Source organism: Myotis brandtii, unplaced genomic scaffold (genome assembly GCF_000412655.1).
Source record: "Myotis brandtii unplaced genomic scaffold, ASM41265v1 scaffold822, whole genome shotgun sequence".
Classification (NCBI taxonomy): domain Eukaryota; kingdom Metazoa; phylum Chordata; class Mammalia; order Chiroptera; family Vespertilionidae; genus Myotis; species Myotis brandtii.
Genome location: NW_005371333.1, coordinates 769,305 through 791,513, shown reverse-complemented (window position 1 = coordinate 791,513; position 22,209 = coordinate 769,305). Strand labels below are relative to the sequence as shown.

The following is a 22,209-nucleotide window of genomic DNA, read 5'->3' as shown; positions in this document are numbered from 1 at the left end:
CCAGCTCGCACCCCCAGCCTCACAGCCCAGCCTGACACCCCGCCGTGGCCTGGTGCTGCCCCCTTACCTGCTCCATCATCCCGCCTGCAGGGCAATCGGTTGGGGCTGAGACCCCGCCTGGCTCCCTCAGTGCCTGGGAGCCGGGCAGTGGCCCTTCCCCCGCTGCCACTGCTGGTCGTGTCTGCAGGATGATTGGGCCCTGCTTGCACCTGCTTTGGCCTGGCACTGCCTGCTCACCTGCTCCACCACCCCACTCTTGTCAGGGCCCATCTGGGCTGGCAGCACCTCCACTGCCACCCGCTGCCAGCGCTGCATCGCTAACGCCACCCATGTTCCATGTTGCTCCCTGGTAGTCAGCGCACATCATAGCGAGCGGTCAAACTCCTGGTCGAACAGTTTGCATATTAGGCTTTTATTTTATAGGATAACAGAGGATATGTGATATTTTATTATTAGTGACCATCAGAGTAATTTCATAATGGTGATTTCTATATTAATTAATTGGAATTTCTCTGTAAGGATAAGTTGTTTCTTCTCTATCATTTATTGATTTATGCAAACATTTATTTTTATCACAGATGGTTATTTTATTCTTTGGTTAATAATTCAATACTATCATAATTTTGTGACACTAGTTGTCCAACTGTGGACATTGGGATTCTTTCAAGTTGGCCCTTTTATTCTTTGATCATGTTCCTCTCTTTTTTATTTTATTTTATTATTTTATTTTATTTTACTTTATTTTATTTGTCTTTACTTTCTGGCATATCAAGATGATCCAGATTCATTCTCATTCATAAAGAGACTGAGGACAGAGAACCCAGTGTTTGTTGCTATAAAGGACTATAGAATCATGTCCACATAGTTTACGTGGCTTAGGATAACTGCTGGCTTGACATGCTCCAACTATACTCACCCACTCTCTTGATTCCACTCTCTGGAGATATCAAAATATAGCCCTGGAATAAATTTTCTTGACTTTAAGTGGGAGTGTCAGTCTTTTGCAACACTCAAGGAACCGTTGCATGGATGTTTAAGATAACAGAGTACTACTTCGCCCAGGCTACTCTTCTACTTTTACAGCAGGTAGCATTTTGTTATAATTCATTAGCTTGCTTCACCACAGGGCTACCTACAGCATTGTTCTTGCTCAGATGTATAAAGACATGCTAGTATGAACATATAGTGGTGATGATAAATACAGAAGGGGAATGTTTCTTGCTGTAGGATATGTTCTTGAAATTCTCCAATTGGACAAACTTTCTTCCTTTAAATGCAAGCAGGGGCCTCATTTCATTAATTCTTTTGCAACAAGACCTAATTAAAACTCCTTAGGATTTGTCTTCTACTATCAACTGTTACAATGAATTATAAATGATCAGATCCAAATAGCTATATGGAAAAGTTATCACCTGTGCTCAAAATGACTCCACATATATTCTTGACTACAAAGATCAGTGACCTGCCCAGTGTTGAAGCATTGGCATCTTGTTCCTGGAACTTTTTAGAAATTGTGATTAATCTTGCTCCCACAGAATAGCAACCCTGAAAGGAACATTCTGCTAGTGTCTATGAGATTAACCTTGTAGCAATGCAAAATTTGCATTGTAATTGTGGTCCAGCATAAAACTATCTATTCTCTTTGAAATATTGTAGTCTACTCTTCTAATACTTTCATTAATTTTTGGACATTGCTATTTGATGAAAATGAAAAAAAATGTATAATAGGGAGAAAAAGACAGAAACATAAAAAATAAAAATCACATTTATTTAAACAAAAAATACACACAGTGTACAATGAATATGGTTTCCACAGAACAATAAAACAAAATAATACTTCTCCAAATGCAAATATAAAATAATCTAACCTATTTTTGCCTCATTTCCTAGCAATACACATTGTTGGTTCATCTAGAATATATACTTAACATAAGAAAACACATGCCAACGTTTCAGATAAGTACCACAAGAATCTGAAAATTAGATGTTAGATTAAATAAAATAATGAAATATTCACATGAGAAGTATATGTGTGCAAAGGATTGAACGTGTGCAGTGACATGGGCGTCTTACGTAATTATAGACACATGGGGTGTGCCTTTTAAAAGTTTTAAAGTTCTTTGACGTGAAATGTTTTTAAAAATTTAAAGTGATATAAAAGCATCACAGAACTATATAGATAATATAGCAATCTTGCCAATAGTTGGGTCAATATTGCTTGCTACTTAATAGTACTGCACCGAGTCATCATTAAAGATAGACTGTTGGACTGGGTCCTTTGGAATAATTTAGATGGTTTTAAGAAAATTGTGAATGTATTCATACTATGAGTGTGAAAATGCAACATCTTAAATAAGTCCGTTTACTTACATAAATATGGTTTATCAGGCAACATCACTTGAATTAGGTCTTCTCTCCCTTAATATTCATTCTCTCTGGGTACTCTATTTAATTGTGAGTCTTATTTTCTGTTTTTAATTTAAAATTCTAAATATTCATGTAATCTATAAAAGTTCAAGCTCAGGAGAACTTATTGCATGTACTTTTTGGGGATTATTATTACCTTACAATGTTTTCCTACTTCTTTGTTATAGTAGCCAGATATGATTTGCTTCTTTGACATCAGAAATGCTTTAGGCTTTCTCTTACTTGGCTAGAAATAAAACCCAAAGTTCCATATCTTACCTCTGTACCTAATTAAAATCTAAAACATTAATTTTATTTTCCTGTTCTGAAAGACAGTTTTTGCTAAAGGGAGTATCTGCTTGGAAAGTTCTGACTTAAAACCGCCAAAAAGAAAAAAGTTATATGTTGGAACTTTCTTTATATAGCAATGAAACATAAATATGGGGCGGGGGGAGAAGCATAGACTTTGAAGATTACAGGCGGGCTAAATGAATGTGAATTCACACTAAAATTTTCAATCAGTGACACCATTCTGAGCAAATCATTCTCTTCAGTAATGCATAATTTGTAAAGCCTCCAGCTCTTAAGGACAACTTGAGTTCAATAAGTTTGCTTCCCTTGGTAATTGCTGATTAAAGCTTGTCTCAGATAAGTTTCTTAAATCTGTGATAAAAGTTAATAGATTTCCTACAAGATTACACAGGGCGCCCTGAATATGAAACTTAACAACTGATACATCATCCTATTTGGAAATCAAACACCTAAAACATCTGTGGTGACTTAGCATCATGCCAGAGTTAAATCAACAGATTGGGTTTCAGTTGAGCTGTACGTATTTATTAGAATCTAGGCACAGTAATGTGCCACTATTTTTTCCTGCTTTTCACAAATGCTAAAATTATAAACTTAAAAATTGGTGCTGAAGCACATTTTCACTGATACTCTAATTAGGCTAACCTTTCCCTGAATTTAGCCTGGAGTTCTTATTGCTCACACTGAGGCTGCATCGCCAAGATTTCCCTTGCCAAACACCATAGAGAGATATGTTTTAAACACATCTCCCTGATGAAACAATTTAATTATGAATAAAATATAAATATCAAATGTTACTGAGACCCTAATCAGACTCTTCAGAGAGGTTAAAAACTAAAACAAAATTGCAGCCATCTGAAGATGAATGACTGCATTTAATATCATTTTAATAATGTTATCCTGTTTCCAATTATTCATTTTCCAGAGAAAAAGTGATGGTGGCATTCAATTGTGTGCCAGTAAATACTTAACAATGGGATTTCCAGGAATCAGAGGCCATGATTTGTAGCATTTGGATATTTCTTTGGGGTAAATACTCCCACTGTGGTCAATTTCAAGCTACCGATGTGATGTTACTGAACATGGAGCCAGGAGGAGGTACACAGTAGATCTCTATAATACTGTAGAGCATTTCAACTGCAGGTACAATTGACATATCCTCAAGAGTAGAGATAAATTGAAAACTGTAGTAAAATAATTAGGAAGTGGTAGTTTTGACTATTACCTTTGTTTATAATAACATTTATTCCATTTTGTTTTATAATTTAATATTTAATGATGGTTGTTTTTAACAACTAACATAAAATTACTGAAAATATAGTGATCCACTGTTATGAGTTAGCGTGAGCCAGTTCCAGCACAGCCACTGGGACAGCCTCTTCTGGGCACATATCAAACTCTACATGGGGAGGGGTTTGACTTGCTGGGGAAGAAAATCATCAGTCTAGACAAATTTTTTTCTTTTCCATCTTGAGTCTTATTTTATGCAAAATGCCATTTTTGTTGAGGGAAAGAAAGGAAGTTTCTCCATGCAGATGCTAGCTTTTCAAGACCGCTCAGTTACTCTGATAAGTAAGCACTGGCAGTTAGGTACGTGGCATAGTGCTGTAACTGGGAATTTGGTAATTTCAGTATAATTTGTCAGCTGCATCAAAGGAGCAAGTGTTCTGACTCACCAGATAATCAGACTGACCAAAATATTTACATCAAAGGATTTGGCAGACTCTTGAAACACTCATGACAATATTTACAAGAAGCAAAGAACCACATGAGAAACAAATGAATGGGTTCCCCTAAGGGTGGGGCTGCTTCAAAACATTATTTCAAACTTTTATGATCAACTGCTTGGTGGAACACTTCCGGGCCCTGGATCTTTTGTCACTGGATCAAACATAATCAGGATTTCACCTTCCCTTGTTTTTAACTATGTTTTCTGTAGGACTCTGTCAATAGTGAATATGGAATTGATATCTAAATTTGATTATATTAGAGGGGAAATATTTCTGAGCAAAAATTTATCTTGTTTGAAAATTTCATTTTCTTGGTTCATTTTCTGGCTTGACATGATTTCCTAAAATCAGGCTGCTAGTGCATGTACCTTTAAGTGAAAATGTAGCTAGAAAAGAATGACTGAGGCTGTGTCTGTACAAAGGAGATTTTAAAACTTTCTGTTTAACCTTGGCTCTTTGATTTAGAAAACCTTAATAATTTAAGAAATAATGAAGTGGTTTTCCAAGGATACTTGGAATATATCTTAGAAAAGGGGCAATATTGTTGTTGGTATGAAACATGAATTTCCTTGATGAAATCCATGTTTAAAAGTATGTACAAATATTGGCTTCCTGTAGGGAAATTCAGATGACTATGTTCATAATAAACAAAAACTCATCTGCATTTGTAGTACAGTAACTTCTACCTTTTGAAGCATCTATATTATTACGTATTATAAAAGAAGAAAATACTTGAAATGTCTCCCCCTCCAAACAACAACAACAACTATTATTGGCTTTCTAGTTACATACGTTTTCCACACTTGAGTTAAGAGTTTTCATTTTTACAAATGCAAATAAAAATTCTTGTTATAAGAGTATTTATAGGATGATAAGTCAGTCTCTGAGACTACCACTTGATTTACTGAAGGAGGACTCAAGGAAACCTCTCTCTTCTAAACCTTTTAACCTTAAATCCAATGGGACAATGAAAACCACAAATCCTACCATTTTCAAATGAAATTTGAAACAAGTCAAAGATTTTGTACAAGTCAAAGATTATATGTAATTCCTGAAATGGAGAATGAGGTATAAAAAAATAACACTAAGATAAATTTATCCATGAATCGATCCACAGCACGTAGCCTCTTTTATTAAAAAGGCTGTAAGTAGTTTGGCAACCACCTCATATATAACGCCCATAGCCATTAGTTAAAATAGTAGATTGATAATTCTAGTATTAAAAAGCCCCAAAGAATTATGTAAAAATTTTTATTAATTTGAAAAACCTATGAACCTAGAGATCTGTTTGGAATCCTTATTTCAATTAGTGTCTTAGTCAGGAGCTATCACATTAGCTACAGAAACCCCTACAATATCATCCACTGAATGTGGTCCTAGCTAAGAGATGTCTATGTAACAAGCCTGTGGAATTTCTGAAGGTGATTTATGCTATCAATGTCATGCTCCTCTGATGAGAAAGGAAAAATAATAAATTCTTAAAATTTAGAGAAAATAGGTTTCATTTATTCAGTGTTGTAATCTAAGTTTTAATTCCAGTAATAGATGTCAATTTCTATTTAACTAACTAGAACTCACCTATAATTTTCATGGATATTTGGTATGGCAATTTGGAGAAGAGATAAGCCATAGGGAAGGACGGTAGGAAAAGATTGTAATCATGGTTCTAAAATTATCTAGCTGGGTAATTGGGGGTATAACTTTCCTGTGCTTTCATTTACCCATTTATGAAGGTGTTACACAAAATGATATCTAAGGCAGATTCTAATTTAAAATTTTAGACAATTTATGGTGTTATTTTACTGAGTTAAGGACAAATTTGAAATTCAGGTTAACAGAAATAATTGCTTTGGTTTATCATTAGTTATGGTTGCATACATGTTAGAGGGTTTATTCACATATACTATTCTATGCCAGGTAATGCATACTGACACCATCTACATTCTGCACCAAGATGACTGCTGGATAACATCTCAGAGACATTTTCTTGAGTGTCATGAACTTGACCACATAAAGTTCAGGCCAATGGGGATTTTCACTTAGGACAGCAACAGGCTGACCGTCTTTAGTTTCCTTGCAGTTTCTGTTCCTCGTGGTATTTTGTCCGTTATCCAATTCAACTTCCTCTCCTGCTACTTTTACAACAGGGCCATATATCCCATGCCAGAGCTTTGAAAAGACACCATGTTTTTGGAAAGTATTTTCACTGCTTTACTAACTCTGTCCATCCACCTGTTTGAGGAATAGTCACATCTCTACTGGGTGACAAAGTACAGGCATACCTGCAAATTGTTCTGTAACCAGGATCACGAGTTAACTCTACCTAATTTTAAATCACTAGAAAAATATGTTTTAAACCTCCAAAATGGGCTCTAAGAGTATGTGTGAGAAAATCTGGGACATTTCACAAAGTCCCTCTCCCTGTCACACTCTCCTAGCTTCATTGTGGAGGGACAGCACTGCTCTCCGAGTCACCGCTAGTCCCCCATGGCACCTGTTACCTCAGAATGTCTTTCATTAAATACCCCATGAATGAAAGTTACACGTTCCGAGCTGATTTCAATCAGCAAGAGTCAACACATAGAAGCTTAGAACTGGAAAGGACAATATTATGTAAGATTTTAAAAAAATGAATCTCTTTCAGAGTAATATGCTGATAACTGTAATTCAAGTAATTCCTAGATTTGGGCAAACATCCCTGATGATCGCCCTCCACAAATTCACGACAATAAAAGAAAAACGAAAAAGTAGAGAGTGTCCAACTGAAGCGTGTTTGTGTTCCTGTTTATTTACATGTTGGAAAACTTAGGTGTCAGCTTTTCCATAAGTCCCCTCTGGAGGTCTGTAGTACTTGGGGAAAGCCATCAGCTGTAGCATGTTGAAAGCATACTTTCTGCATTTGATATTCTTCAGTACATTCTCTATGCGGCATCCTTCTCTGGTAAAAGGGGAAAAAGTACAACTTCATGAAACAGAATAAATAAATATGCTTTATTTGTTCAATGCAGAGTTGCAGCAACAGTCCGAGTAAAAATAACAAAGATTCAACTCTACATTTGTATTTTGTTTGTTTCTCACAAATGATGATACATCTTACAAAATTAAATCCTAGGCCAGGCCCAATACCATTATTGCCCTCGGAAAAGAGATGATTAAAGTCTCTTTGCTCTTAACAGGTATTTAAGGTTTAATAAACTCTTTAAATATAATTTGCTCCACAATACAGCTTCACTTTAATCTCATAAATATATTTGCCTTTTTAATAACTCTTCCACAAATTAATTTCTTTAAAACACATTAAAATCTCTATGTAGCCCTAAGGATACAGGTTCTAGGAATAAGGCATTTAATTGATTAAGTCTGGCCCTATAGATTTTTAAAGGAAAGTTCAATCTCTATTTTACTTCATTATTTTAACTGTGCAACGACGAGAAAAATGGCTTCTGGAACAGCCTGGTCCGAGTCTCCACTTTATAGAGGAGAAGTGCTATGCACAGACAGTACAAAGTCACAGGTGCGGAAACGGGGCATCAAGACACAGACAAGACCTGGTTAAAAAGAATAGAAAAGTACTGTCCAAGCCACATCAACCCAAACCATAGTTACAAACAGGTTAATTTAATTACAAAACAGAAATAGCCATTTTCTTCATAGAGTTACTTGACAGAAGGGGGTTAATTGCAGCAAAGAAATGACAAAACAAACAGGTTAAGAAATCAAACAGAAGGTTCTGCCAGCTGATGGCAACGATTTTAGCACAGTGGAAATCATGTCCGGAACCTCCCACATGTCTAGGACTTGTCTCAGAGTTTCAGTGTGTTGTGCAAATTCAGTCTTAATTTCTTTGATAAATTTAACAGGAAGAGGAACAGGAGGTGTAGACCTTCAAGCTTTCAGGATTCTGTTCTGTGTCTTATTCCAAAGACAGTAATTTTAAAATTCTTCTTGAGCTAGTGAACAGAGGGAAACACTTCTCCATGAACAAAAGAGCAAAATAATTCACTTAATGCATAGTACTTCTTCTTTAGATTTTAGGAAAAAACAAAGAAAACACAATTCAAACATCTGTTTTAAATTCTCTGGATCTTAAAATGTAGAAATATTACAGCATTGTCCCCATAATTTAAAGTCCATTATCATTTGTAGAAAAGAAAGGAATACAACAGTAAAACTTATTGGTATTTGGCTAATAGTAATGCAAGACTTAAGATAAGCCACACGACTAGCAGGTGTGAGCTGACAAGCAGCAAGGCGACAGGATAGAAGTGTCGAGAAGTTGGCTTGTTATCAGATAGACAGCCTGTTTCAGGATCATCGGATTCATTCAGGGCTCCCTGGGTTTGTCTGCTGTTAAACAGGGTGGGGGAGTAGGGGGAGGAAAGAAAATAGAATAGCATTCACACACTAAAGAAACTCAACCTTAAACATCCTGAAGTAGAACACATTATCTTATACAATAAAGCTGCTTCAGATGGAAGTTTTATGCTAAATAGCCCTAAATACACCCTGTGTATTTTTTTCTCACTGACAAATGTATTTCTCATTGACAAATGTTGTTACAAAAGGAGATTCCTTTTGGTGCAAGAGAGAAGGGAGAGATACTCAGATGATATATCACATGGTTTGAATTTGAATGTGCAAGGAAGAAGCAAATAAGCATAATAGCAGCAATAAACAAAACTCCATGAATAAAACTAAAACGTGGATCAGCCCATATAAATAATCGGATAAATACATCTTTGGCAAATGAAAGAGAAACGTTATGTAAAACGTGGATCAGCCCATATAAATAATCGGATAAATAAATATATCTTTGGCAAATGAAAGAGAAACGGTATGCAGTGAAGCAAAAGAATGTGTCTGACACATTTAGGCACACTCTCTACTGGTCTCGTACCTGTATAATGTATTTAACATTATAAAAATGATTTATAGAAATGGGTTGGTATTTAAAATGAAAGAAATATCTGACATGCCATCCTCAGCAGCCATAAGATTAGTTTAACAAAACCTGACTCAGCGTCCTTCTTACTCCTTCAGCTCGTAAATTGCATTGTCTCCTGCTCATCTTACTTAAATATCTATCTCCTATGGACTCCGGAGCTTAAAAGAGATCCATCTTTGCAGAGTGACACCTTAAACAATAAAAGATTCTACATTTCCAGGTTGTGTATTTTCTGTGTAAGTAAAAATGAGCACTTATAATTGGCTTAAAAGCAGCTACAATTATGGCAAATAAAAAATATGCCATACTGTCCTAGCCGGTGTAGTGCAGTGGTTGGAGCATAAGCATGGGCACCAAAGGGTTGTGGGTTTGATTCCCCGTCAAGGGTGTGTACCTGGGTTGCAGATTCAATTCCCATCCCTGACCCTGGCCCCTGTCCGCTTCCTTCCCTTCCACTCTCTCTAAAAATAAAAATAAAAATAAATATACCATACTGATATATGTTGAAAATAAAAATTCCTCTCTATGGTATATTTCATCAGTACTCAGAGTATTCAGAATTTCAATCATGCTCAGTTGTCAAGGCGCGGTTTGATCTCTATCAGCTCCTCCATGTTTGGAGGCAGAAAATGGGTGGCGGGTCAGTCTTATGGAAAGTGCACCCAAAGCTAAGTTCTCAACAAGCCCCAGAGCTGCCAGTGCTCCCTTTCAACCAGGTGCAGCCCCTGCAAACCCCCTACACAGACATTTCTGAGCAGGTGTCGACCACCTTAATGACCACACTTGGATAAACAGTCAGTAGTGATCATTTTTCAAACCGTAGTTTAACACACCAAGTCAATCACCCAGTGTGTGCTCTAGTGTTTCCCATTGTTTGGTAAGATTTAAGGACCCTGAAGCCAGTGACCAGGTAAAGTGGAAGCTTATCTGGAAGACAAATGATTTATGGAGCAAAAGGGAGGGTTATTTTGGACTTGCATAATTTCTATTGTCAATGGTACAAAGCACTTGGTTACTTGTTGAACTTTCCGCTCCTCATTAGGTAGGAAACCTGCAGTAGATTTTAAGGTATGTTTACCTTCGAATGTGACTAAGAAAAGCTTCCTTGTCCGATGTTATTTTTTCTGTGGGCTTGCCTGGGGGCTTGAAATCCCTACATTGCTCATCCCAGAGAAATATTTTATTCATTTATTCAGTAAATTATTACCAATGTGTATCTCATTCTTTTACAACTTCTGGTTTTCATTTATCTCATAAAGAATATAATGTATTAGTAGAGTAACACACATAGAGGTGGCTATGATATCCATAGTCCATGAGACCACCTGGCTTCAAGCTTGGACCAGTCACCTGCTAGTTACATTTTTTAACTAGGGCAAATTTTTAAACATTTAATGTCTCCATTTCCTCATCTTTTAATGGTGTTAATAATAACAATACCTACTTCACAGAGCTGCTATGAAGTGTTGTAAGTCACACTTACACACTTCTTAGAATAGAGCCTGGCATATAGTAAGCTTTCAATAGTGCTTACAATTATTAAATAATTTGTAAATCGAGAAATACACACACCTTGGTAGTGTAGCTAGTACCTTTCTAGCTAGTAGGGAAATGTAATCAAACAAGGTTGCGAGTCACTGTTGCAGCCCACTGGTGTTCAACTGCAGACGTGCCATGGTGGTGTTGGAGGTGCAGAGGGCCAATCAGAGCAGTTCGCTTTTACTGATATTACTTGATTGTGCCTCTGCAAAAGAATGTGTGTGTGTACTACCGCAGTGGCCACATCTGGGCAAACAATAATCATAGTTATTTCAAACATACCACAGAGCAATCTGAATTAGTTTAAGACCCCTAGTCAACCATGCTGTGGTCTGGTTGAAAAGAATAGTTGGAAATAAGTGGTCTGATTCATGTTTGAACAATTCTGGGAACTAGAAAAAAACACTTTTCAAGAAGTCTATTCCATACACTGAGACTTGCGGAGGGTGTTTGGTCATAAAACATGTGTTGGCCGTTGGGGAAGATGGGATAAAGGGCCAAGGGAGGCTGGATAGGTGACTTTTAGGTCCCCTTGCACATTTCCAGACGCACAAAGTAAACAGAAAGGCTCTGAAGTAATGCTTGCCCTTTTTCTACCCTCAGTTCCAGTACATACAGCTACAAAACTTGAGCAAATATTTAATCTTTTTCCATACAATTTCTCGTTATGCACAGGAACAATGAGATTGTTAAAAGAATTAAGTAAGGTGATACATTCAAAAAACTTAGCACTGGAGACTATTATGCAAATTGAAATAAGCCAGTCAGAGAAAGACAGGTATCACATAATCTCACTTATATGTGGAATCTAATGAACAAAATAGATCCAGAAACATAAAGCATGGAGCAGAATAACGAATCTCAGAGGGAAGGGGGGGAGTGGGAGGAGATTAAACAAAGAACATATGCATAACCCATGGCCCAGACAATAGTGTGGTGAAGCCTGGAGGAGGGTTGGGAGCTAGGTGGAGGGGGTCAATGGGGTGAAAAAGAGAAACATCGGTAATGCTTTCAACAATAACGATAAACTTTAAAAAAGCAAAGTACAAGGTATAAAACAAGGCCTGGATAAATATTAGTTATTGTCATTACTGTTATCACCAATATCATCCTCACTAACACTCCCTCCTGTCCTGTTTTAAGATGAAGTTGATCTGTAGTTAATCTTAACAACCTTGTTGAAACCTTGGTTCCTCTCCAATGTTCCCTGTTAGGAGAGAAGTACTAACTCCTATCACTTATCTATCATCTATCTGTCTATCTATTTATCTATCTATCTATCTATCTATCTATCTATCTATCTATCATCTACCTACCTACTATTATGTATGTATGCATGTATGTATCCAATTATGTATCTATCACCTATTTGTCATGGTGCAAATGTTAGATTCTGATTACAAATGTAGGTTAAATATTAACCACAACCTATCAATATAGTACTGCAGAAATAATCTCTCTTTCTAATAATCACACGTAGATAGGCAGAGTGGATACAAGTGGTCTTGCGGCTGTCTCCTTGCTTCCTACTAAGAATAGCACAAATGATCATTTCTTTGTGGGCACAAATGAATTTTTCTAATTTATTGAATTTATTGAGATATAGGTTTCAAGTGTACAACTCAATGAAACACCAGCTGCACACTGCATTGTGTGCCCATTCCCCCAAGCAAAGTCTCCATTCCCATCCCCCGCCCCCTTTTGCCTATCTCTGACTACTCTCCATCCTCCTTTCTCTCTGGCTATCACCACACTGTTGCCTGTGTCTATATATATATATTCTTGCTTAACCCTTTTACCTTTTCATTCAGCCTCCCATCTCCCCTCCTCCCTGACAATTTTGAAGCACTCTGCAAGGGCAAACTGCAAAGGATGTGTTAAGTGGTAACATCTGTAATTTCCTCACTGGGAAATGATGACCAATAAGTAATCATGTCACTAGTTGCAGCCATCACTGACTGGCTCTCCATGGAAGCAAACCACAGTGTTCTCTACACTGAAAATGTGACATAATCAGACATTTAAGGGCAGTTACTGAATCTGCAGGAGAGAAAATGATTTTTTTTTAGTCAAATGACCTGTCAAAGCAATCACTTAAAATAGAAACAAGGAAAAGGACATGTCTCACTTTTAAACACATCACTGCCTACACAAGGAGACATTTCCTTAAATAAAACCCAATGTGCGTGACTTGATATTTGCTTATTCCCTCTCTCTTCTGTCAGTGATGGCTGCTATATCCTAGAAAGCACAAGTCCCCACTGTGGGTATCCTCTCACATCTTTCTGACCATTGCAAACAAAAGTCAGAACCCTCCTATCTCCCCATGTTGGTTAATTCATTAACAGTTCTGTTATTTGTTATTTTATTCTTTAAACCACTATCACTCGTCAAGCTCCCCCAAAGGAAAATTACCAGTTAAAACTGAATAGACAATGGAACACTACTCAGCCATATGAAAAGATGAACTACTGCCATTTGCGACAACGTGGATGGATCTTGAGAGTATCATGCTAAGTAAAATAACTCAGATGGAGAAAGGGCAAGAACCATATGATTTCACTCATAGGTGGGATATGAAACAGAAAGCAACAAACAAACAAGAAACCTCATGGATACAGGCAACAGAAGGGTGGTTACCAGAGGGAAAAGGGGGGTGAAGTAGATTAAAGAGGACAAGGGTGGTCAAATATCTGATGACAGAAGAATACTAGACTTTGGGTGTTGAGCACACAATGGAATATACTGATGATATATTATAGAATTGTGCACCTGAAATACATATAATCTTATTAACCAATGTCACCCCAATCCATTTAATTATATAAACTGAATAGAAAATCTTTTCTTTTGACCAAAAAGCTCATTTCCTCCCATGTTAAAATGAGACCATTTCACATTTAATTACACCAAGTTTAAAGCTATGGACATACCATCTTGAAATTATGAGCCAAGATTTTAGCATTAATATCTTCCAGAGCTTTATTGGGCCCTACATTCATCTGCGGAATTGACCTTAATAGAGTATCATTTTCAGGCCATGGACTGCTGGACTGTGTCAATTTTTAAACTGGCAGATATGTGTAAAAATGCATATAATATACCTCTATATCAATAAGAGCTTTGAGAGTGGTACAGAAATCACAGAATCATAGATTCTCAGATTTAAAAGTGACTTTAAAAAATCTTCACATTGAATTACACCTTTTCATGTAATTTCAGATGAGAAAATAAATCAAAAGGCCTTGCCTATGCTTCTGCCACAGCAAACTGTAAGGAAAGGATGCTGAGAAGGTTGTTTCCCTTGTTCATAGTCTGATTATATCATAGTCTGGTGAGATAAAGGGAGAAGGACCATTTGTTTTCAGTTTAGATTAAGGTCCATGAAATTCAATGACTGAAAATACTCGTAGATGAAAAACTATCTACTAAATCTTTAAAAATTTTTGATTTGTAATTAAAATATTAAAAGTAGACTTTTGGAACTTTAAAAAACCTGAGCAACTATTTAAATACAGGGGAAATTTTCATAAAAGCATAACAAGTGTGGCATAATTTCCAGTAGCTAAGAAGCAAGATTGGCCTTTGTGGCCACTGGATCACTAGACACATTTAAAAATGCCTTCTTTATTCTAACTGGAGTACAGAATCTTAATTCAAAATATCTTGTGTCAACCACAGAAAAGTCCCCTAAATTAAGAAATTACTTGAAACGCATGTGACCATGTCACTGCTTTGAGTGTCCAGGTCACGGGATGTTTCTAATAATCCTGTACAAGTTGGCTATATAAGAAAGAACAGCATTAAGCAAAACATGCACTCAGAGGAAGGGTGGGTCCTCTCCACAGGACACTGCACACATGTCATTCTAAGAGGAAGACTCCTGTGAACTAGAGGGTACCAAAGCATGGTAACCAGAAAGATGGCAGTGGACTTGGGAACCTGGCATAGCCAAAAAGACTGATGACAATGAGAATGAGAAGAATCCCATTGGCTTGCAGAAGAGGAAAATTTATGGTTAGATGGGTGTTGGTTTCAATAGTCAAAGGTTCTGTAGTTTAAAGTCTGGGCTACCTTGAAAGGCAATGGAAATGTTTGAAGTAAAGAAAGAGACCTACTGTGTGGCTTGAACTATTGATTTGATAGATACTTTATAGACATTACTAGGTGTATCAGCTAATAATGCGGATTTTTTTTCAATAGGTGGAGTTACACATATGTTGATATATATGCGATTTGATTTGTATGCTGTTTTGTTGAATTGGCAGCAAGCTTTAAAACTTCATATGTCAAATTTGCTGAAGGTGTTAACATCATAGATATTTTTATGCTTAAAAATGTCTAATTTCATGCCAAAAAAAGAGCATTTGAGGGAAGTTTTAATTCATTACTTTATTTTGAAGAAAAAGTTATCGTATACTTCGGGAAGCTTATGGTGAACATGCTCCATCTCAAGATACTTGTGAACACTGGTTTAAATGCTTTAAAAATGATGATTTCGATGTGAAAGACAAAGAACATCCAGGTCAACCGAAAAAGTTTGAAGACCAACAATTACAAGCATTATTGGATGAAGATGTGTGTCAAACTAAAAAACAACTTGCAGAAAGATTAAACGTTGCTCAGCAAACAATTTCTGATTGTTTACAAGCAATGGGAAAGATTTTAAAGGAAGGAAAATGGGTGCCACATCAACTGAATGAAAGACAAATGGAAAACCAAAAAGTCATCAGTCAAATGTTGCTTCAACGGCACAAAAGAAAGTCTTTTTTGCATTGAATTGTAACTGGTGATTAAAAGTGGATTTATTTTGAGAATCCCAAAGGTACAAAATCATGGGTTGATCCAGGTCAACCATCAACATCGACTGCAAGGCCAAATCACTTTGGAAAGAAGACAATGCTCTGCCTTTGGTGGGATCAGAAAGGTGTGGGGTATTATGAGCTTCTAAAACCAGTGAAACTGTTAATACTGATTGCTACAAACAACAAATAATTAATTTGAACCACGCTTTGATCGTGAAATGACCAGAGTGGGCCAGAAGACACGGCAAAATAATTTTGCTTCATGATAACGCACCATCACACACTTCAAAACCAGTTAAAGACACGTTAAAAGATCTTGCCTGGGAAGTATTAACCCACCCACCGTATTCACCAGACCTTGCTCCTTCAGATTACCACTTGTTCCAATCGATGGCACATGCACTTTCTGAGCAGCACTTCAAAACATATGAAGAAGTGGAAAATTGGGTGTCTGAATGCTTTGCCTCAAAACAAGAAAAATTCTATTGGGACAGTATCCACAAGTTACCTGAAAGATGGGGAAAATGTGTAGCCAGCGATGGACATTACTTTTGAAGAAAGCACTTTTGATGTTTCTCTTGAAATTATCTTGTTTTCTTTTATTACAAAATCCGCCATTATTAACCGGTACACCTAGTGTCTAATTCATTCCTTACAAAGGGTCAAACTGGTTGGTGGTATTATCTCCTCAGGCTCAAAAGGGTTGCAAAACTTGCTCAAAGGGCAGATAAGACCTTTTTATCACTGGTTGTCTAATGGAAAAACTTATTCCTTTCACTTTACTGATTTGGGATCCTCTAATCACAGGTTTCACGCTAGGACTCAGAAACAGCCAGGTGTGATTTCTTGCCAGTTGTTCGATTAGACTAAGAGCCCTCTAAAGCTACTCTTATCTCTACCTTCCTGTGGTCCTTTGATTCTATCACAACATAAGTGCAGTACTCTGGAGATGCATATATTTACTACTAATGGAACAGGTGACATTTCAGTAAGAAATAACTGGGGAAGAGTGCCAAAATCAAAGAATGCAAAGCATGTTGACATTGTTTTGGGACTCTCAAGTTGTTATTGCTCACTCTTATCTATTTCATATTTTAGTTTAGAATTAAAAACCAAACACCTGACCTATTTGATGTTTGAATTTAATTTCTCCTTGGTATCATGTTTTGTCCTCTTCTTCCCATCTCACTCTTTTAGTTTTATTAAGTACCTGAAAAATGGACATATTTTCTTATCAGGAAAAGCAAGGCTCCAGGAGTAATATTCTCAGATATAGCACACTTTACTTTGAAGAGGAAAAAAACTCCAGGAAAGATAGGAAAGTGTCTTGGTCTCAAATCTAGAGGTGTTTTATAAAATTTTAAAAAAAGGAGAGAGAGAGACACATGAGATGAAAGCATAATTGCTTTATTCAGATGATTATCATAGAACGGATTCCAGTTTTGATCTCTGAATTTTAGAAAGGAGAATATTTGGATAAGGTCCAGAAAGAAATATCATAAATGATTAAAGAACTGAAGAAGAAAGCTTATGAGAAAATGTTTAAGGTTAATTTTGTCTGGATACAGGAAGGCTAATATGTGATCACTACATTTAAGTGTAGGTAAGACAGTGGTAAAATAATTTTTGAGAAATTAATTTGTGTTTTGCTCTCATATATTTTAGGCTGTAGTATAAAGCATGTGCCTCAATGGTTTTAGCAAGGCTGAAAGCAAGAGCTGCCTGAAACTAAATAGATTTGTCCTTCTTTAACCTCATGACTAAGAACATGTGAGGTATCTATTAAGGGGGAAAGGATCTTTGAGGGCCGAGAGGGAGAGGGAAAAGGAAGGAAAGGATGAAGAAGTTCTGTGTGGTGCCTCGTGAGCGAGGACCACCAGATGGGAGTAAGGGCTATGAGATGCATCCCAGGAAACCAGCCCTAAATCACTGATCAGCTTTCCCAAAGATTCCCTTGTCTTGGATACAATGAAATGAAGGGGCTTAAAGGTACCATAATGAATAGGAAATGGGCACATCAGTGGCCGGTGACTGATATAGATAAGAAGCCTTCTAGAAGTTACAGTGCAAGATAAGAGGAGAGCTCAAAACACTAGACTGACTTGCCATCAGTCCGGCTGGATGGGAGCTGAAATGTGGACTAAAAATTGTTTAAAAAAATGTTAAAAAGAATCGAACCAAAAAGCAAAAAATATTACATCTTACACACTCTAGTTAGTAGACAGGTAAATAGGCCAATTCTACCAAAAGGTAAGTATATAGATATAGAAATACACCTGCAACTCTTTTTCTATTTCCCACACAATGTAATTAGCTTTTCTTTGTACAGGATCTCCCAGATGACTTCATTTTAATTGCTTCAAAGTGGCGGTCAGAGAGGAGAAAGGAAACTAGTCAGGAAAACATTCTGTACCTGTCGCTAAAGTACACTTAAAATATAAACAGCCATTGTCCCAGTGCTCTTGCTGTCACTCTCAGGAGTCTGGGATCCTTTATCCCCCAGTTAAGAGGAAATTACTATGCAGAAATAAGACTTCTGATTCTGTTCTTCATACAGAGGACAGAGAATGACGAGGCACGTCCATCGTCAGTGGGCTGGGCTCCCTGGGTAAGCAAGGAACTGGCAGAGCCTGACTGACTCCGGGGCCAGCTCTGAAGCTCTCCAATAAAAACAGAAGTCCACATGGACCCATGGATTATAGCCTGTGCTATTCTGAAAGTAGCCTGGGGATCGAGGCTAAAACTCGATCAGAATCAAGGCTAAAACTTTGGATTCATGTACCAGGAAGGAAAATCAGCTCAACTACCTATTATTCAGTTAAGTCCCAACTTCTTCCCTTTAAAAGGGGAGAATGTCAATATCCATCCAACAGGATTATTGTGAAATTATGTAAAGGCACCTACCACCTTCAATAAAGAACCCTTTTCCCGCTTCCCCTTGTCAGTCTCAGTTCTATTGTGGACAGTGGGTACCTTGACCCCAGTGCAACTGCTCAGCTCTAGATGTGTTCTAGCTCTTTCTCCTCTCGCTCTCTCTAATGTTCAAGTGCCCAAAGTTTAGGACAGCACATTTTACCCCCCTCTAGTGCCTATACATTCTCTGGGCGATTCCAACCAGTTCCAAGACTTTCCCATCATTTTATGCTGATGCATCTTAAGTTTCTCTCTCTAGTTGAGGCTGCTTCTCTGAATTACAGACACATACCTTGCATCTTCACTTGGATGCCTTACAGACAGACTCTGAGATAGTGAAGGGTGGCCAAACATGCCACCGCACAATATGCCACATTGAAATAAGGGTTATTTTGAGATAAAGACACTTGAAAAGCAGCAGATACAAGAGGGTGCTCTGACCTTCGCTTTCCTCCCTGAGAGCAAGAGATTAAAATCCCTGTAAAAGATGCCCTTCCTATACCAGGAGGGAGGAAACATTCTTATCACAAGGGACAGGGAGTCAATGCCAAGTGAATTGTACACACAGACTTTGTTAAAATATCTCATCTTCCTTTAGCTCCCTTCCTCTTCCCATATATATTTTAGTTCCTTTTTCATAATTGCCTCTTTGTTCAGCCTAGTATAAAAGCCTTTAGGTTTTGACACTTTTGGAGTCTTCATTATCCTATGAATTTTTTCATGTACATGTAAAACGTGTATGCTTTTTTCCTGTTACTCTTGTCTTATGCCGACTTAATTCTCAGGCCCAGCTGGAGACCCTAACAGGGTAGAGGAAAAGTTTGGCCTCCCATAGTTTCAAGGTCAGGTCTTAACCTCAGTCCACCACCTCTGCCACCTTTCCTCCCTTCCTTCTCATCACAGGAAAGGACACCCACCCACTCTCACACAGTCATGTTAAGCACTTCCCTTCTCCTCTTCTGCATTTTTGCACCCCACATCCATCCAGCAGCCAGTCAGACCACTTGGCAGCATCTCCACGGCTACCACCTGACTGTGACCTGCCTTCATCTTGCTCTGGAACTAAGAGAAGCAGTGTTCCTGCCCTCACCACTCCTGCCCCTCTATTGAGTTTCATTAAATCCTAAGACATCCATTCAGCCACATTCAAAAACCATTTCCCCAAGAGCTTTTATGGAATGCAAATCCAGCTGCGCCCAGCTGCGCCCAGCTGCCCACAGGGAGCCACGCTGTCAAGATAGCAGTGGTGCTTCTCCATCTGCAGGGAGGTGGAACTATCTTCCACTGCGCAGCAGCCAAAGCTCCTGAACCTCATGGAGGAACTTCAGCTACATCCTCTTGCTCCACAATCCCCCAGGTTTTCAATGCCCTCCCACCACTGCCATTTCTGTGACACCACAGGAAGCTAGATGAATCCTGCCAACCTTTACAGAGATGGAATCCTGCTTTGGGCCTTTTGTTGTTGTTGCTGAATCTGAAGTGGATGGAGTTGAGTATGAAGCAGCTCACCAACAGACACCAGCATTCCCGGTGTTGTATATTCTCAAACATTCAGTCCAACCCACTCTGTCAACAGGACCCTCCGTTGCTGAATCTGAAGTGGATGGAGTTGAGTATGAAGCAGCTCACCAACAGACACCAGCATTCCCGGTGTTGTATATTCTCAAACATTCAGTCCAACCCACTCTGTCAACAGGACCCTCCGAATGAAGCAATTTAGAGTTTTTGCCCTTGGTGTTAAAAAGAATCGAACCAAAAAGCAAAAAATATTACATCTTACACACTCTAGTTAGTAGACAGGTAAATAGGCCAATTCTACCAAAAGGTAAGTATATAGATATAGAAATACACCTGCAACTCTTTTTCTATTTCCCACACAATGTAATTAGCTTTTCTTTGTACAGGATCTCCCAGATGACTTCATTTTAATTGCTTCAAAGTGGCAGTCAGAGAGGAGAAAGGAAACTAGTCAGGAAAACATTCTATATCTGTCGCTAAAGTACACTTAAAATATAAACAGCCATTGTCCCAGTGCTCTTGCTGTCACTCTCAGGAGTCTGGGATCCTTTATCCCCCAGTTAAGAGGAAATTACTATGCAGAAATAAGACTTCTGATTCTGTTCTTCATACAGAGGACAGAGAATGACAAGGCACGTCCATCGCCAGCGGGCTGGGCTCCCTGGGTAAGCAAGGAACTGGCAGAGCCTGACTGACTCCGGGGCCAGCTCTGAAGCTCTCCAATAAAAACAGAAGTCCACATGGACCCATGGATTATAGCCTGTGCTATTCTGAAAGTAGCCTGGGGATCGAGGCTAAAACTCGATCAGAATCAAGGCTAAAACTTTGGATTCATGTACCAGGAAGGAAAATCAGCTCAACTACCTATTATTCAGTTAAGTCCCAACTTCTTCCCTTTAAAAGGGGAGAATGTCAATATCCATCCAACAGGATTATTGTGAAATTATGTAAAGGCACCTACCACCTTCAATAAAGAACCCTTTTCCCGCTTCCCCTTGTCAGTCTCAGTTCTATTGTGGACAGTGGGTACCTTGACCCCAGTGCAACTGCTCAGCTCTAGATGTGTTCTAGCTCTTTCTCCTCTCGCTCTCTCTAATGTTCAAGTGCCCAAAGTTTAGGACAGCACATTTTACCCCCCTCTAGTGCCTATACATTCTCTGGGCGATTCCAACCAGTTCCAAGACTTTCCCATCATTTTATGCTGATGCATCTTAAGTTTCTCTCTCTAGTTGAGGCTGCTTCTCTGAATTACAGACACATACCTTGCATCTTCACTTGGATGCCTTACAGACAGACTCTGAGATAGTGAAGGGTGGCCAAACATGCCACCGCACAATATGCCACATTGAAATAAGGGTTATTTTGAGATAAAGACACTTGAAAAGCAGCAGATACAAGAGGGTGCTCTGACCTTCGCTTTCCTCCCTGAGAGCAAGAGATTAAAATCCCTGTAAAAGATGCCCTTCCTATACCAGGAGGGAGGAAACATTCTTATCACAAGGGACAGGGAGTCAATGCCAAGTGAATTGTACACACAGACTTTGTTAAAATATCTCATCTTCCTTTAGCTCCCTTCCTCTTCCCATATATATTTTAGTTCCTTTTTCATAATTGCCTCTTTGTTCAGCCTAGTATAAAAGCCTTTAGGTTTTGACACTTTTGGAGTCTTCATTATCCTATGAATTTTTTCATGTACATGTAAAACGTGTATGCTTTTTTCCTGTTACTCTTGTCTTATGCCGACTTAATTCTCAGGCCCAGCTGGAGACCCTAACAGGGTAGAGGAAAAGTTTGGCCTCCCATAGTTTCAAGGTCAGGTCTTAACCTCAGTCCACCACCTCTGCCACCTTTCCTCCCTTCCTTCTCATCACAGGAAAGGACGCCCACCCACTCTCACACAGTCATGTTAAGCACTTCCCTTCTCCTCGTCTGCATTTTTGCACCCCACATCCATCCAGCAGCCAGTCAGACCACTTGGCAGCATCTCCACGGCTACCACCTGACTGTGACCTGCCTTCATCTTGCTCTGGAACTAAGAGAA

The 22,209-nt window shown here is 38.3% G+C and overlaps 1 protein-coding gene across 7 annotated transcripts in view; it reads right to left on the bottom strand.

The window, feature by feature from the left end:
• Nucleotides 1–1,749: 1,749 nt before the first annotated feature.
• INPP4B (inositol polyphosphate-4-phosphatase type II B) overlaps nucleotides 1,750–22,209 on the bottom strand; it is a 484,095-nt gene continuing 463,635 nt past the window's right edge. For 4 of the 7 annotated variants that reach the window (XM_014531699.1, XM_005884186.2, XM_005884187.2 and 1 more), the window contains one exon: nucleotides 7,426–8,795. In XM_014531699.1, the coding sequence (XP_014387185.1) occupies nucleotides 8,621–8,795 (175 nt within the window). In that variant the 3' untranslated portion in view covers nucleotides 7,426–8,620. The other 3 variants (XM_014531700.1, XM_005884189.2, XM_005884188.2) reach the window with 3 other exon arrangements.